Source organism: Panthera tigris, chromosome E1, assembly GCF_018350195.1.
Source record: "Panthera tigris isolate Pti1 chromosome E1, P.tigris_Pti1_mat1.1, whole genome shotgun sequence".
NCBI classification, from domain to species: domain Eukaryota; kingdom Metazoa; phylum Chordata; class Mammalia; order Carnivora; family Felidae; genus Panthera; species Panthera tigris.
In genome coordinates this window covers 26,532,520-26,548,855 of record NC_056673.1, presented here as the reverse complement: position 1 = coordinate 26,548,855, position 16,336 = coordinate 26,532,520, and the positions used below count along the sequence as shown (strand labels likewise).

Here is a 16,336-nt window from a genome sequence, read left to right as displayed (position 1 = left end):
TAGGAATCTTTCTGCAGTTCTTGGTTTTAGGTCACTCAACAAAGTATTTTTTATTTTTTTTGTTAAAAAATTTTTTTTAATGTTTATTTTTGAGAGAGAGAGTACAAGCGGGTGAGGGGCAGAGAGAGACACAGAATGTGAACCAGGCTCCAGGCTCTGAGCTGTCAGTACAGAGCCAAATGCGGGGCTCAAACCCACAAACCATGAGATCGTGTCCTGAGCTGAAGTTGGATGCTCAACCAACTGAGTCACCCAGGTGCCCCAAAGTATTTTTTTCCAATGTAAATTCAAATAATTTTACTTTTAGATTTATATGTAAAAAACAAATGATAATATGGAATGTCTAATAGTGTTTACTTGTGTACTTTGATGTAATAATGATACTATAAACATTAAACCTTTCTTTTAACTTTTTAGGCACAAAAATCTCAAGCCAAGAAATCCTGGACAACAAGGACAGGCACCATCTTTAAGTCAGCAACAACAAGTACTTCCTAAGCACAAGACCAATGAAAAACAAGAGAAGAGTGAAAAACCACAGAAACGCCCCTTGACTCCTTTTCACCATCGTGTTTCTATTAGTGATGACGTTGGCATCGATGCAGATTCAGCTAGCCAAAGACTTGTGATCTCCGCTCCAGATAGTCAAGTGAGATTTTCAAACATCCGAACTAATGATGTAGCAAAGACTCCGCAGATGCATGGCACCGAAATGGCAAATTCACCTCAACCACCCCCACTCAGTCCTCACCCATGTGATGTGGTTGATGAAGGAGTAACTAAAACACCTTCAACTCCTCAGAGTCAACATTTTTATCAAATGCCAACACCAGATCCCTTGGTTCCTTCTAAACCAATGGAAGATAGGATAGACAGTTTATCTCAGTCTTTCCCAGCTCAGTTCCAGGAAGCTGTAGAACCTACAATATATGTCGGTACAGCAGTAAACTTGGAAGAAGATGAAGCTAATATAGCCTGGAAGTATTACAAGGTTCCAAAGAAAAAAGATGTAGAGTTTTTGCCTCCTCAGCTTCCAAGTGATAAATTCAAGGATGATCCAGTTGGACCTTTTGGACAGGAAAGTGTAACATCAGTTACAGAGTATGTATTTTTTTAATAGTCACTATTATAATTTAAGGGTGGAAATGATGTAAGTTCTTAATACTAGGACTCCAGAATTGGCTTCAGGGTAGGATTTACAATAATAATAAACCCTGTAAATATTAGTTTTGCATAATTTCTTTACTGTGATTTTTCCTTAGGGAGACTCTTTATTATGAGATACTTTAGTCACAAAAAAGTGGAGAAAATAATAGCACTTATCCATCAAACAACTTAAAGATTTTGAATATCATTAGAACTCTTGTGTACTGTTTTTTTTCCTCCATTCTTCCTTCGTCTGTCCTAAATTTGGTGTTTATCATTTCTGTACATGTTTTTATACATGTAGCTCTAATTAATTCATTTTAATTGCTTTATAGTATTTGTTATGAATATACATAATTTATCTACTCTCTTAAAGGTGGACATATTGGTTATTTCAGTTTTTTCCAGTTACATAGGATGTAATAGTGAGCTTTTTGGTACACGTTTCCTTATGTACTTGTATAAGATTTCTCTAGGGAATACATCTCAAAGTGGAATTACTGGGCCATGAGGTTTGTCCACATACGGCATTAAGGGTCATTGTCACATTGGCTCTCCAACTATACCAGTTTACACCTTCATCAACCAGCAGAGTATGAGAATGATCTTTTCATCAGCATTTGGTATTACGAGCCTTCAATTTAGCTAATTTTCTATATGCAGAATGGCATCTTATTGTCTTAATACATGTTTGAGAGTAAGCATTTATTTAAAATGTTCTTTGGACATTTAGGTTTTCTCTTCTGTGAATTGTTTGTATATCCTATCTTTTAGTCCCATTTTTCCCCCAATTCTTTGCAAGTTCTTGCTGTAAATCTTCAAAAAAATTTTTTTAATTAAAAACATCTTTAATGTTTATTTATTTCATTTTTTAAAAATATGTATTTATTTTTGAGAGACACAGTGTGAGCAGGGAGGATCTGAGAGAGAGGGAGACAGAAAATCCAAAGCAGACTTCCAGGCTCTGAGCGATCAGCACAGAGCCCAACGCAGGGCTCGAACTCATGAACTGTGAGATCATGACCTAAGCTAAAGTCAGACACTTAACCTACTGAGCCACCCAGGCACCCCCTGGCTATTAAGAAATAGTATCCCCTTCTTAATGTTCTGTACCTTTTTTTTCTATAGAATTTCTTTTCATCTTTTTCTTTACTGCTTCTCATCACATTTTTTTTCATTTATTTTTAAATTTTTTTTTAACATTTATTTATTTTTGAGAAGCAGAGAGATAGAACAAGCAGGGGTGGGGCAGAAAGGGAGACACAGAATCTGAAGCAGGCTGTAGGCTCTGAGCTGTCAGCACAGAGCCCAATGCAGGGCTTGAACCCACAAGCCGTGAGATCATGACTTGAGCCAAAGTCGGATGCTTAACTGACTGAGCCACCCAAGCGCCCCTCTTATCACATTTTTAAAATATAATTATTGTTTCTTCCTACACATTTTTGAATGAAGGAATAGGGGAGCTGATTGGTAGGCCTTACTCATTCAATAAGTTATTTAGCTTATACTATGTATTAGTTTCATACACTGCTTTATGATAATGGGGTTGGGATATTTTGGAGGGGAGACCTGGTACCTAAAATTGCAGAATGAAGGGGATCTTGGGTCTTTACCAGGTAGGTTATTCATTTTTATAGAAAAGAAACCCTGTTGTTCCTCCATTTTCAGCTCTGATTTTTCATTTCTGTCTAGAAATACAGGTTCATATTTTCTCTGAGTTTTTGGTCATTTTGGCTCTCTTGTTGTGGGTTACCATCACCCCCTCTTGCATATTCTAGGCCATGAACTTTCTCTGCTGTGTTTTATTGATTTTGAGTTTCCCTGAGACTAAGTAAAATGTCCCATTTGTAGCCTTTGTCTCCTTTTCCCTACTGTTAAAGATTTATTCTTTCAATATTCCTTGTTATTTTAGTAAACCTGTGCATCTTATCTAGCTCTTTGAATCTTAAAAATATTCTAGTATGGGTTTTTTTTTTTTTTTTTCAGTTAAAATTAATCTGGATTTGAAATTTAGGGACTTTAGGATACCTTTTGATCATGGAAAGCAACTAGCTATTTAACAGACAGAAAGTCTCTTGAAAACAAATGATGTCTTGGAAACAAGTCTTAAAAAGATCTTAGTCTCATTTGTGCTGGATATAATATAAAAGTCCTGAGTACTTGCCTGAAACTACTTTTGGTCTCCTTGTTTCTGTACTTCTCCTTTACATAATATTCCTACACAGTAGAGTGATCATTGTAGGTTAAATGTTAGATGTTACTCATTTGCTGAAAACCCTCCAGTAGTTTCCCTCTACATTTAAGATAAAATCCAAACTCTTTTTCCTCATCTGTAAGCTTCTACCCAGTTTCCTGTCTAGCTAGTTCTTCACTCTTATCTATTACTGCCCTGTTTGCTTTCTGATTTTGAGGCATCAGATTTTCTGGTTATTCCTTCAGAAAGCCAAGCTCGTTCCTTTTTTTTTTTTTTTTTTTTTTTTTTTTTAATTTTTTTCTTAAAGTTTATTTATTTTTGAGAGAGACAGAGACAGAATGCGAGTGGGTTAGGGGCATAGAGAGAGGGAGACACAGAATGCGAAGCAGGCTCCAGGCTCTGAGCTGTCAGCACAGAGCCCAACGCGGGTCTCAAACCCACAAGCTGTGAGATCATGACCTGAGCCGAAGTCAGATGCTCAACTTCAACCGACAGAGCCACCCAGGTGCCCCAAGCCAAGCTCATTCCTAATGGCCTTTAGTATTGTATTACAGATGCGGGGAATAGCTCACCCCTTCTTATTCAGTCCTGCTGAAAAGTTACCTTTTCAGGAGGTAGTATCCTGACCATTTTATCTAAACTATGGCTTTTCTTCACTCCCCAAATCACTACCTACCTTGTACACGGTTTTCATTTTTTCCTTATATATATCATTCTATATCATCCAAAATCATATCATGAATTTGTTAATGATCTTTTCCCTATTAAAATACGAGCTCTGTGAAGGCAGGGCCTCTCCGTCTTGTTTACTGCTGTATTCCTCCAGATTACACACAAACATCCCTAGAACAAGTCTAGGCACATAGTGCACATTCAGTAGACGTTTGGATAAATTAAACAACAGTATATTCCTAGGGTTACTTTATGATTTTAGAACTTATTTTCTTTCTAGATTATATTTTCTTATTTAATATAAAAAATGTAGTGTTAAGGACGAAAAGTACTGTTATGAATATTTTAAAAACTTAAGGGGTGAGTTTATGGGCATATTGTATCCATAAGATCAAGAATTCTAGCCATGACTTTAAATAAGTGTATTAGCTGATTGTATGCAGGAGCATCTGTAGGTGAAATGAAATGAAGGTCTCTTAGAAGTTTTAGGGGTGCCTGGGTGGCTCAGTCAAACATCTGACTTCGGCTCAGGTCATGATAATCATGGTTCATGAGTTCGAGCCATGCATCAGGCTCTGTGCTGACAGCTCAGAGCCTGGAGCCTGCTTCGGATTCTAGGGCTCCCGCTCTCTGCCCCTCCCCTGCTTGTGCTCTTTCAAAAATAAACATTAAAAAAAAAAAAAGTTAATATATTTGGGGTGCCTGGGTGGCTCAGTTGGTTAAGTGTCCAACTTTGGCTCAGGTCATGACATCACAGGTTTGTGAGTTTGAGTCCTGCATTGGGCCCTTTACTGTCAGTTCAGGGCTCGCTTCTCTCTCTTTCTGCCCCTCCCTTACTTGTCTGTTCGTGTGTGGCACACTCACTCTCAAAAATAAATAAACATTAAAAAAAATAAGTACAGTTTAACATTAGAATCTGTTTTGAAATTGTTTGACATTTTTCTCATTGAATAAGAATGAGAGGATACAAGTATAATGTAGAAAGGTAGCTGCAGAGTAGAATGGTGCTGGGTCGTGATTATTTAAATTAAGGAAATAACATGCTTCCACTTGTTCCTCGTCACCATTTTTTCTGCTTTGTGAAAAGAGAAGACTGAATAAAAGGGTGGTGGTGTTTTTTTTTTTTAATTCTGTGTCTTATGTGAGTATTGTTTTAGTTACATTAGTTACTAAAATGTGTATTATGTTACAATTTGCTTTTGCGTAGAATCCTTTATTTTAATAGTAGATTAGAATATGGAAAAAAGTAAACAGGTTTAGCTGCTTGCTGTATGAACTAAAACATTTATGGAACATAATTGTTCTGTACTTGATAGAAGTTTTTGGTTTTATGTTTTAATCATGTGAATATTTTGTCCTTGGCAGTAGTTCTCAATTGGAGCCATTTCTTATTCCCTCACTCATACCTTCAGGTGACAGTTGACAGCGTTAAGAGACAATCTAGATTGTCACAATGGGGAATGTGCTACTGGTATCTGGTAGGTAGAGTCCAGGGATGCCGCTAGATACCCTACAATATGTAGGACAGTCCTCCGCAACAAAGCCCAAAATGTTCATAGTGTTGAGGTGCCTTAATATCATGAATAACTTTTACAGAAATTTGAACTCTGGAATAAGTTATTAAATTAGATAGGCCAAACATGTTTACTGATTAGTTTTACTAGGGAGATTCCCCATACTATTTTACTATACAGTAAAATACCTGGTGTGGGCTTCAGTGTTTGCATTATGCTAACAAAAGTTTTGTTTTGTTTTGTTTTGTTTTTCATAGTTAAAAGGATCTTATTTGGATAACTTAGTGATTCAGGTACCTACGATTAATATTACTTGAGATAGGATGTCATGAGGATCATCACTCAGGTGGTGTCTCCTGTCATTAAAATAAATTCTATGAATTAATACTCTTCTCGATGGCATTTAAACACCTGTCCTGAATTCTTTTTTTTTTTTTTAATGTTTATTTATTTTTGAAGGAGAGACAGAGCACTAGCAGGGGAGGGGCAGAGAAAGAGAGAGAGGGAGACACAGAATCTGAAGCAGGCTCCAGGTTCTGAGCTGTCAGCACAAAGCCTGACACAGGGCTCGAACTCACAAACTGTGAGATCGTGACCTGTGCCCAAGTCAGACGTTCAACTGACTGAGCCACCCAGGCAACCCTTGTCTTAAATTCTTTATAGAAGCATTGTCTAGGTTTAAAGATACAATATGATCAAACCTTTTCTAGTCAGAGTAGTCCAGTCAGAAGCCTAGATTGCTTTATATAATAAATTTCTGAATTCATATTACTAGGTAAATTCATATTACTGAATTCATATTACTAAACCTGGTAAATTTGTATTCTTTTTCCATACTCTGAGTTTTGAAAGTATTTAAATATATGGCGGTTAATTAGGGGGCTGTTGCAACTCCTGCATTCTTTTGCCCTTTGGAACATTATCTTTTTAAATTCATATTCTTCAAATATCTGTTTCATCAGTTTGAATAAAACTGAAGTTTCTCTAATATGCAGGATGCTGTAAAGCACTGTTGGGAGTAAAAAATGAATTTGGTCCTGGCCCTAAACGAAATTGTAATCCAATGGAAACTAACATTCTTTGATAGAAGCATACATAAAAGATATTAGGGATGGTGAGCCAGAGTGAAGAATAATTTAATTCCATTTATGAAGATCCAGAAGTTTTATGTACTTTGGTATGGATAGATTATACGGTGTTGCTTAGTAGTTTGCTATGTCATGATGAGAAATGAGACCTGAAAAGGGAGGTGGGGCTATATACTGGAATAAATTATATTAAATACTATTTATAAAAATACTGTTTATGAGCTTACGTATTTTCCTTGAGATGATAGGGGCACTGTTCCACTTTTTTTTTTTTTTTTTTTTTTTTTGAGGTAGATAAAATAATAGGGTTTTGGAAAATAAGGATTTTAGAAATATTAACCAGGTAATATTATTGAAAGATTATTTGAAATGAAGAAGTATATATGTATGAAAGGACATCAGTTTGGACTCTTGAATAGTTCAGATATAAGGTGATACAGGGCCCTAGGAAATTAGAGATCGTAGGGATGTGTAGATTTTGTTAAGTATAGAATAGACAAGAACTTTATGACCAGTTGAATAGTGCAGTGAGGTAGTAACAGGAGAGTTAAAAACCAGCATATTTATTTTATGAGGGAAAGAGGAGGAAAAACCGATTTGAAGACTTCTACCCTTTTACTCAGTTTACATTAAGATTTACGTAATTTTTAAAATTTTTTATAATTTAGTTTTTATAATTTTTTTTAAAGTACAATAAACTGTTAATCCCTGTTATCTTGAAGGAGAGGTATTGGGATATTTAGAAGTTTCAACTATGCCTTTGTTTATAATACGACTTTTATTTATTTTTTTATTTCATTTTATTTTTTTAATGTGTATTTATTTTTGAGAGAGAGAGAGAGAGAGAGAGAGAGAGAGAGAGAGAGATCGATCGTGAGCGGGGGAGGGGCAGAGAGAGAGGGAGACACAGAATCTGAAGCAGGCTCCACGCTCTGAGCTGTCAGCACAGAGCCCGACGCGGGGCTCAAACTCAGACCACGAGATCATGACGAGAGTTGAAGTCGGACGCTCAACCAACTGAGCCACCCAGGAGCCCCAGTGTACAATAATGACTTTTAAATATGTGCTTATAATACATACACATTGTAAATTAAAAAAAAAAAAAATCTTAACATTCATTTTTGAGAGTGAGAGAGACAGAGCGTGAGTGGGGGTGGAGGGAGCAGAGAGAGAGGGAGACACAGAATCCAAAGCAGGCTCCAGGCTCTGAGCTGTCAGCACAGAGCCTGATGTGGGGCTTGAACTCACGGACAGTGAGATCATGACCTAAGCTGAAGTCAGATGCTTAACTGACTGAGCCATCCAGGCACCCCATTTAATTTTTTTAGTTTATTCATTTATTTTGAAAGAGAAAGTGTGAGCAGGGTGGTGGGGGAGAGAGAATCCCAAGCAGGCTCTTCACTGTCATCTTAGAGCATGATGCGGGCCTCGAACTCATGAGCTGAAATCAATAATCAGACAGGAGTCAAATGCTCAACCAGCTGAGCCACGTAGGTGTCCCTATGTTGTAAATTTGAATTTAGTGTGAGGAGCCTGCTGAAAGATTCTGTCAGACATTTGTGACATTGTGTCTGAAGCTTAGGAGAGGAAACTATTAACACAGTTGGAGTAATACATAATGCAAAGAGGGGCAAGAATCTTATCAGTAGAAATTTAAAAAGAAACATTTTTTTAATAAAAATTTTATAGGTGTGTGCTTTTTTAGAATGATGGAGGAGAAATTTGTATGTTTGTTTTATTCACGTTAAGTGAAAATTCAATTTCCATTTGGTATAAATAAAGTTTTCCATTGACTGCTGTTAAAGAGTGGCACTGTACTTCCATAATAGGTGGATAAACAAAAGAAAGCAGTATTCTTAGTTTTTTTAATTCTTAGCTTTAGATGGTGATGGCTGCCTAACTAGTACAGAGTATTAGGATTCATCATTTCTAAACATCTCCCTTGTTCTTAGACTTACATGTGCCTCAGTTGATGCCAGATTTTTCAGCAGCTACTTTAAAGCAAAATTCCTTTCTAATTTCTTAGAATTTAGTTCGGGGAGAGAGAGGTTGAGGTGGAGCATAGCATATCTTACATACCGGATGTACACATCTGTGGCAATCTTCTTTTTGCTTGTAATTATTTTTAGTTTCTTTATTGGTTAACGCTAGTATCTATTTTAGAATAGTGGCTTTTAAGACCTCATAAGCTTTAGGGGTGCCTGGGTGACTCAGTCGGTTAAGCATCTTACTTTGGCTCAGGTAATGATCTTGTGGTTTGTGGGTTCAAGCCCCGCATCAGACTCTGTGCTGATAGCTCAGAGTCTGGAGCCTACTTCAGTTTCTGTGTCCCTGTCTCTCTGCACCTCTCCTGCTGGCACTCCGATGTTCTCTTTCAAAAGTATAAATAAACATTAAAAAAAATTTTTAAACCTTGTAAGTTAAAAAAAAATAAAATCTTGTAAGTGTTGAAGATAGCAAAATTTCTGCAAAGAAACATTACAGTTTTTTTAATATCATTTTTCAAGGGCTAGCACTTAGTTCTAGTAGTATTTTGATTGCTTAAAATAGTCTTCTATTTTGATTCAGAGGGAGACATTTCTAAACCCTGAGCAGAGAAAGAACTATACTGGAGCATAGTTTTATCATGTCTTGTTCTATAGCAAGGCTACATCTGGATATCTTAACCATAGAATTCATCAATAGAATTAGCTCCTATGTTGCATTAGGGGTGTACCTGACATTTATATTGTATATATCATACAGTTACAGAGTGCATTATCTGATCTCTAAAAGATAGTTTCTATTTTGTTTCATAGGAGTCTATGATGAAATAAACTTGTTTTGGTTTATTGTAATCTAAATATTTTAAGTAAGTCTTACTTGATATCCTAATACAATAAAGCTATTCTTCTTACAGTTAGCTTGACTCAGTTTAAGGATTGATGCTGAATAGTGGGCGTGGTACCAGAAAAGGTACTATTAAAGAAAATAGAGGATTTTTGATATTTATTAAATTCATTTGTTCCTTAACATTTCCTTCTATAGCTTATCTCCTTCTATAATTGTCAATCCTAAAATACTGTCGTTTCTTGTCTGGAAGAATTTTTATTGAATAAAGGCCTGAAAGCATGTGCTACTCCAAGCCATGTTAAATTCTCTACAAGTATATTTCAGGATAGAATGTTACTGTTGTCATAGTAAAAGGAAAAAGATACACTTAATGAATAATATAAACGTAATTTCAGTTTGCTTTGGGCTTTGCAAAGCTTCCTGTTCATTACTGTACCTAATCCTCTTCCAGTTTGTCTGTATTTAGCTCTATATCTGATTGAAACTATCTCTGTAGTTTGACTATATGTGAAAAGTTTCTTTTAGAAAAGCAGGGGTTATTCCTGTTTCACAGAAATATATATATACTATATGATGATAGTGATGAAATAACTTTGAGTTTTTAATCTGACATCTTTTAAAAATCACAATTTTTTCTATTCTTATCAATTTTAAATATAGAAAGATGTGTAATGTAAATATATTTTAAAATATGTTGTGACTTGATACTCATGATATTATTGACTACATTTAAATTCATTGCGTATCCCAATGTCTGTGAGAACCATTCAATAAAATAACAAGTTGTCTTTAGGCACCGCATTTGGTTTACTCATTTTTATTCTTAATAGAGCCCTGTGCAGGAGCATTGGTCCTTTTAATGTCACTGCACACTAGTTTAACTACTTGTGTAAACAGTGTGGCAGTTTTCCTGCTTCTGCCAGAGGACAACTTAATATGAGAAACAGTTGTTTTATTCACCTCTACACAGAGTAGTAGTGTCTTTCAGGTTGGTGGTGGGGAGGAGGAGTGGGATCTTAACACTTTTCTCCTATGAATAGTTACTTGAATATGCATACTTAAAATCTTTCCAGCCTTAACTTTGTTACTATGTTACCTTAGCATACCATTTCTTTCTACATAATTTGCACATCAAAATCAGCATACTCTGCATTTTCTGTCTTATAAGATTAATTTTAAGTAGTGAATAAGAAAACATGTCAAAGTAGATAGCAAACTACTTTGGAGAGACTTATGTTAGCACCTAATAGTTGAGCAAACAGTTTTGGTCTAAGATGGTAAGATATAATGCTACTCTTTAAGAAATACCTATTCATTCATTTATAGAAGTATTCTAACAATTTTAAAACATACTCCTGTTAACTAGTTAGCACCATGTTCAAATGGAAGAAAGTTTTTGTAGACCTGGGATTTTAGTTTTGGGGATAAATCTGGGGCATATTGGGAATAACAATGACATGGTATTTGATAGCATGTTTAGAAAATATCAGTTATTATTTTTTTATGGCCTCTGTTTCACCCTTAGTTTATAGTGTATATGGAGTACTTATAGTGCTGGACATCTTAAATAGATTTAAAGTTATGATATCCTTCCATTCAAAGATTTTATAAGCTAACAAATACCTTCACCTTCATTGTTCCCAAATCTTACATCTCTTATAATTTTTTGTCTTAAATTGTAGGATAGATAAGTGGCAGCAGTATCACTTTCTGATGAATGAAGATGGTTTATTTCCAAGTACAAGATACTGTATTTTAGAATTATTAATGCATCCACAACGTCTCAATCCTATGTGGTTTTTCGATTTCATGTATTCATTTAAGAAATATTTATTGAGTACCTTCTACTTGCCAGGCCCTGTTCTAGGCATTTGGGATAATTCAATGAACAAAGACAAGATCCCTGTCATTTAGGGTCTTATATTCTAGTGAGAGTGACAGTCAACTATTAATACAAGCAAGTTATATAGATTTTAAAAGATAAGTGCTATGGAGGGAAAAATAGAGCAGGGTGAGGGGGATCAGTGTTGAAGTAGTTGGGCATTTTGCAATTTTAAATAAGGTCTCCTACATAAGGTGACATTTAAACAAAGTCTTTTAGAAAGCGAAGGAGTTGGCCATGCAGATACTTGGAGAAAGAATGCTCCAAACAAAGGCAACAGTCAGGAGTGTGTCTGGCCTGTTTGAGGAACATGAAGGAAGGTCTTGGAAGCAGAGTTGAGAGAGGCAGGAGTAGAATAACCAGATGAAGTTGGTTGGAGAGGCAAAGAGGAGAAAGGTCAAGGAAAGCTTTGGTAGGATATTACAAGGGGTTTGGTTTTTATTCAGAGTGAAATAGTCCTTGCAGGACTTTTACCCTGGTCTGAGTAGAAGCCTAGCTACTTCTTTCTGGCAGCATGGGAATCTCCACTTTACAAACTATAGAGAACATGAATTTGGGAGTCAGAAAGTGTCTTCTACAAACCAAAAACATCATTCAGTGTTCACACTCACCAAGTACCCTGGTCTTCAGAGATAGAAAAGTCTTGATGCTTTCCGGGATTCTGGTGGTGCAAATCAGCTTGTGGCTTCTTGCTCTTACCCTTAGATTTTAGCTTTCTCTGATCTGACAGTTTCTACTTGTTTGTCTTTCTAACTTCAGTGTTGTCTCCTCTCTTGTTTTGTTTTATTGATTCTAGTCACCATGTGAAACCATAAGACTGATGATATAAAAATAGATTTTTCCAATCTGATCAGATAAAAACTTTGAGGTACTTGAGCTGAAACTTCACTTGCCATTATAAAACCTCTTGCCAGAATTAATAAGTTATAGTGTTCATGAAACACAAATTAGGTCCTTATAATTTTATAACCTTATCCACTCATGTCAATAGGAAAAGGATAATCACTTTCATTGTATAAATTGTATAAAACTAGTCTTGCCTCAGCACATAGCCCACAATTTTGAGAGTTCCTGTCCTGGAGCAATTTTGATGTAAGAGTCCCTTTCAAAAAAAAAAAAAAAGTTCCTTTCAGTGAATAGACTTGGACAAGTTAATGCATGTAAGGAATTGGGGACAGAGTGGACATATTTTGGTGGAAAGAACATATAGATAGGAAACCTAGATTTTAGCTTCATTTCTTGATTGCTAAACTTGAGGCTTTAATAAATCATGTAACCTCTCAATGCCTTAATTTCCTCATTTGTAATATGAAGGATTACAGTTTAGATCATCTCTAAATAATCATGAAAACTTGATGATTCTTAAGTCATTGGAATTTTTTTTCTTTTATGGAAAATTAAGTATAATTTTCTAATTTTGTTTTTTTTTTTTAATGCAGGTTAATGGTGCAATGTAAGAAACCTTTAAAAGTTTCTGATGAATTAGTACAGCAATATCAAATTAAAAATCAGTATCTTTCAGCAATAGCATCTGATGCAGAGCAAGAATCTAAAATTGATCCATATGCATTTGTTGAAGGAGATGAGGAATTCCTTTTTCCTGATAAGAAAGATAGACAAAACAGTGAGAGAGAAGCTGTAAAAAAACACAAGGTGAGTAAAAAATCATAGTACACCAAAGGGTCGCTGATATTTTTTAACACAGCATATAGTACCATACTTCTCTCTCTCTTTTTTTTTTTTTTTTTGTCTTTTAAAATAGATTAAGGGGCACCTGAGTGGCTCATGTCAGTTAAGCCTCCAGCTCTTGATTTCAGCTCAGGTCAAGATCTCACCATTGTGAGATCAAGCCCTGTTCCGGGTCTGCACTGACAGCATGGAGCCTGCTTGGGATTTTCTCTCCCTCTCTCTTTGCCCCTCCCCTGCTCGCACTTGCTCTTTCTCTCCCACTCTCTCAAAAATAAACACACTTAGGGGTCCCAGGGTGGCTCAGTAGGTTGAACGTCCAAGTTCAGCCCAGGTCATAATCTCGCGATTTGTGGACTCGAGCCTCGCGTCAGGCTCTGTGCTGACAGCTCAGAGCTTGGAGCCCGGTTTGGATCCTGTTTCTCCCTGTCTCACTCTGCCCCTCCCCCACATGTGCCTGCTCTCTAAAAAATAAATAAACGTTTATTATTTTTTTATTTTTTTGAACGTTTATTCGTTTGTGAGAGACAGAGACACTGTGAATGAGGGAGGGGCAGAGAGAGAGGGAGACAGGATCTGCGAGGCTTGAACCCACGAACCATGAGATCATGACCTGAGCCGAGGTCAGAACCTTAACCTGCTGAGCTACCCAGGTGCCCCAATTTTTAAAATAAATAAATAAGCAAACAAACTTAAAAAATATAGAATGGATTTTTATCCTTTTAAATTATGAAAATATTTTTTTTAAATAGGTAAATCAGGCACATTGTATAAAATTTAAGAGTTTATGTAGACTTTATACCTGGTGTCTGATAATGAAAAATTGTTATTTACTGTAAGAGTTTTTTTGGGTTTGAGGAAAGTACATTAACTTCTGTAATATTGAAATCAGAAAATTTAGGTAGATGAAGTATTTTGATACTGAGTTAAAATATACTGAAATAAGTGAAGTGCCAGTTTTCAAAATACAATAAAATACCCAATGCTGAGTTTATAACGTACATGATATTTTTGAATGTGAGTTAACTTATAGAGCCCCTTGATGAAATATATTAAATATAGGATACAGGAGTATTTGTTAGAAATTTGAAAATCTAATATTATAGGATGTATTAAGCACAAGATAACTCTGTTGGATAAGAATTTTGCCTTTAAGGGTACCTGGGTGGCTCCGTCAGTTATGCGTCTGACTTCAGCTTGGGTCATGATCTCATGGTTTGTGGGTTCAAGTCCTGCGTTGGGCTCTGTGCTGACAGCTCAGTGCCTGGAGTCTGCTTCCAATTCTATTTCTCCCTCTCTCTGCCCCTCCCCTGCTCATGCTCTGTCTCTGTCTTTCAAAAATAAATAAATGTCAAAAAGTTAAGACAAAAAGTAGGGGCGCCTGGGTGGCTCAGTCAGTTAAGTGTCCAGCTTTGGCTCAGGTCATGATATCACACTTCTTGGTTTCAAGCCCCACTTTGGGCTGTGTGCTGAAAGCTCAGAGCCTGGAGCCTACTTTGGATCCTGTATCTCCCTCTTTCTCTGCCCCTAACCCGTGTGTGCTCGCTCCCTCGCGCTCTCTCCCTCTCTCTCTTTCTTTCTCCCCGTCAAAAATAAATAAAAACATTAAATAAAAAAATTTTTTTTAATTAAAATTTGCCTTTAATGTAAAATATGGAAATTGAAAGCTGTAAAATTGTGAAAAGGACCCAATAATAAGTATAATACAGAAAATTCTTTCACAGAGTTTTTAGCCTTACTATGCGCCTGGTACTTGAAATTTTGTCCTTCTGTAAATATGAAGACAGTAGTAGCTGGGAAGGATATAGGTATTATAGAAAGAACATGGACTTTGGAATTTGACAAATTTAGCTTGGAATCCCAGCTCCCACCGTTTATCCAGATACATTTCCTGGGTTATCTTTAGAACTATTTTTTGTAAGTTGAACGTGCTATTTATCATATAGATTAATTGTGGGAATTAGGATGTCTGTAGAACATCTAGTAGGATGCTTGACACATAGTTACTCAGTAGTTGGAAGATTTTGTTATTTTAAATTATATATTTCAGTCTAATATGTAATATTGTTTGCAGGTAGAAGATGGGCCATCTAGTGTAACAGTATTATCACATGAAGAAGATGCTATGTCATTATTTAGTCCATCTATCAAGCAAGGTAAAACTTTTATTTTCTAATCAAAATATTGCATTACAAGATTACTGCTACAAGCTAATCTGATATTATTGGACTTACAGTGTTCCTTTTTGCATAATTCATGTTTCATAGAAAGGTACCTGTCTTAAAATGATTTACTGCTTATTTTGTATTGAGAGAAGCAGGTTGAGATGATAGAAATTCTGTTTTGAATTGTTGAAACTTTCTCTCAAATAAAAATAGTTCTTATGTAAAATGAGATTTGAAGAGATCATCACCTTAAGGTCCCTCTCTGATCTGAAAACTCAACTTTATAAATTAGACTTGACTACAATTTTGTTGTCCTTTACTCTCTCACTCAAATTAGAAGAACTGTTGAAATTATTAATTTAACAAATATTTATCAAACAGGTTTTATATGTAGGGACTATTCTTAGCACTGAGGATACTGTGAAAAAGACTCCACTTTGAAAGTGTCTGACTAGTGCTCCTTGTGCTTGGAATAGAGAGGTGTGGCACATTATTTGTTTTACAAAATTTGTGTGGGAATGAGTGTAATTGCTGTCTTCTGCTTTCTCTAAATTTGGACCATCTCCCACATTCTGGAGCAATCTTTTGAGGTGGAGCTTTGAAATATTTTTTAATAAGTACCCTAGATGATTTTTTACACCAAATTTCAGAACTGCTCCAGTTAATTTTTAGAACTATCATGCAGAGGCACTTGGAAAGTGACTTTCATCTTTCTGAAAGTGAGGACTATTTCAAGTCATTTGATACACCAAGCATACTTCAGAAGGTTATACACCAAACTAATTTTTTTTCTTATATGAGAATGTAAAAGGAATTTAACTTCTGTTGGTATTTGTAATTTTTCTTAAGTAATCCTATATTTTTCCCTCTACAACTGGGGAGAGTAAAAAAAAAAAAAAAAAGAAAAGAAAAGGAAAATAAAATTCTAGAACTAAGGGGGCGCCTGGGTGGCTCACTGGTTAAGCGTCCGACTTCACTCAGGTCATGATCTCACCGCTTGTGAGTTCAAGCCCCACATTGGGCTCTTTGCTGACAGCTCAGAGCTTGGATCCTGCTTCAGATTCTGGGTCTCCCCCTCTCTCTCTGCCCCTCCCCTGCTCATGCTCTCTCTCTGTCTCTCAAAAAATGAATAAACGTTTAAAAAAATTTTTTTTTAA

General features: G+C 35.9%; 1 protein-coding gene across 3 annotated transcripts in view; it reads left to right on the top strand.

The window, feature by feature from the left end:
- MED13 (mediator complex subunit 13) overlaps positions 1-16,336 on the top strand; it is a 105,352-nt gene that overhangs the window by 48,620 nt on the left and 40,396 nt on the right. For all 3 annotated transcript variants that reach the window (XR_006211279.1, XM_042966877.1, XM_042966878.1), the window contains exons 9-11: positions 418-1,101; positions 12,768-12,981; positions 15,089-15,170. Coding sequence is in view for 2 of the 3 variants with exons in the window: in XM_042966877.1 (XP_042822811.1) it covers positions 418-1,101; positions 12,768-12,981; positions 15,089-15,170 (980 nt within the window). In the remaining variant the exon portion in view is untranslated. The remainder of the gene's footprint in view (positions 1-417; positions 1,102-12,767; positions 12,982-15,088; positions 15,171-16,336) is intronic.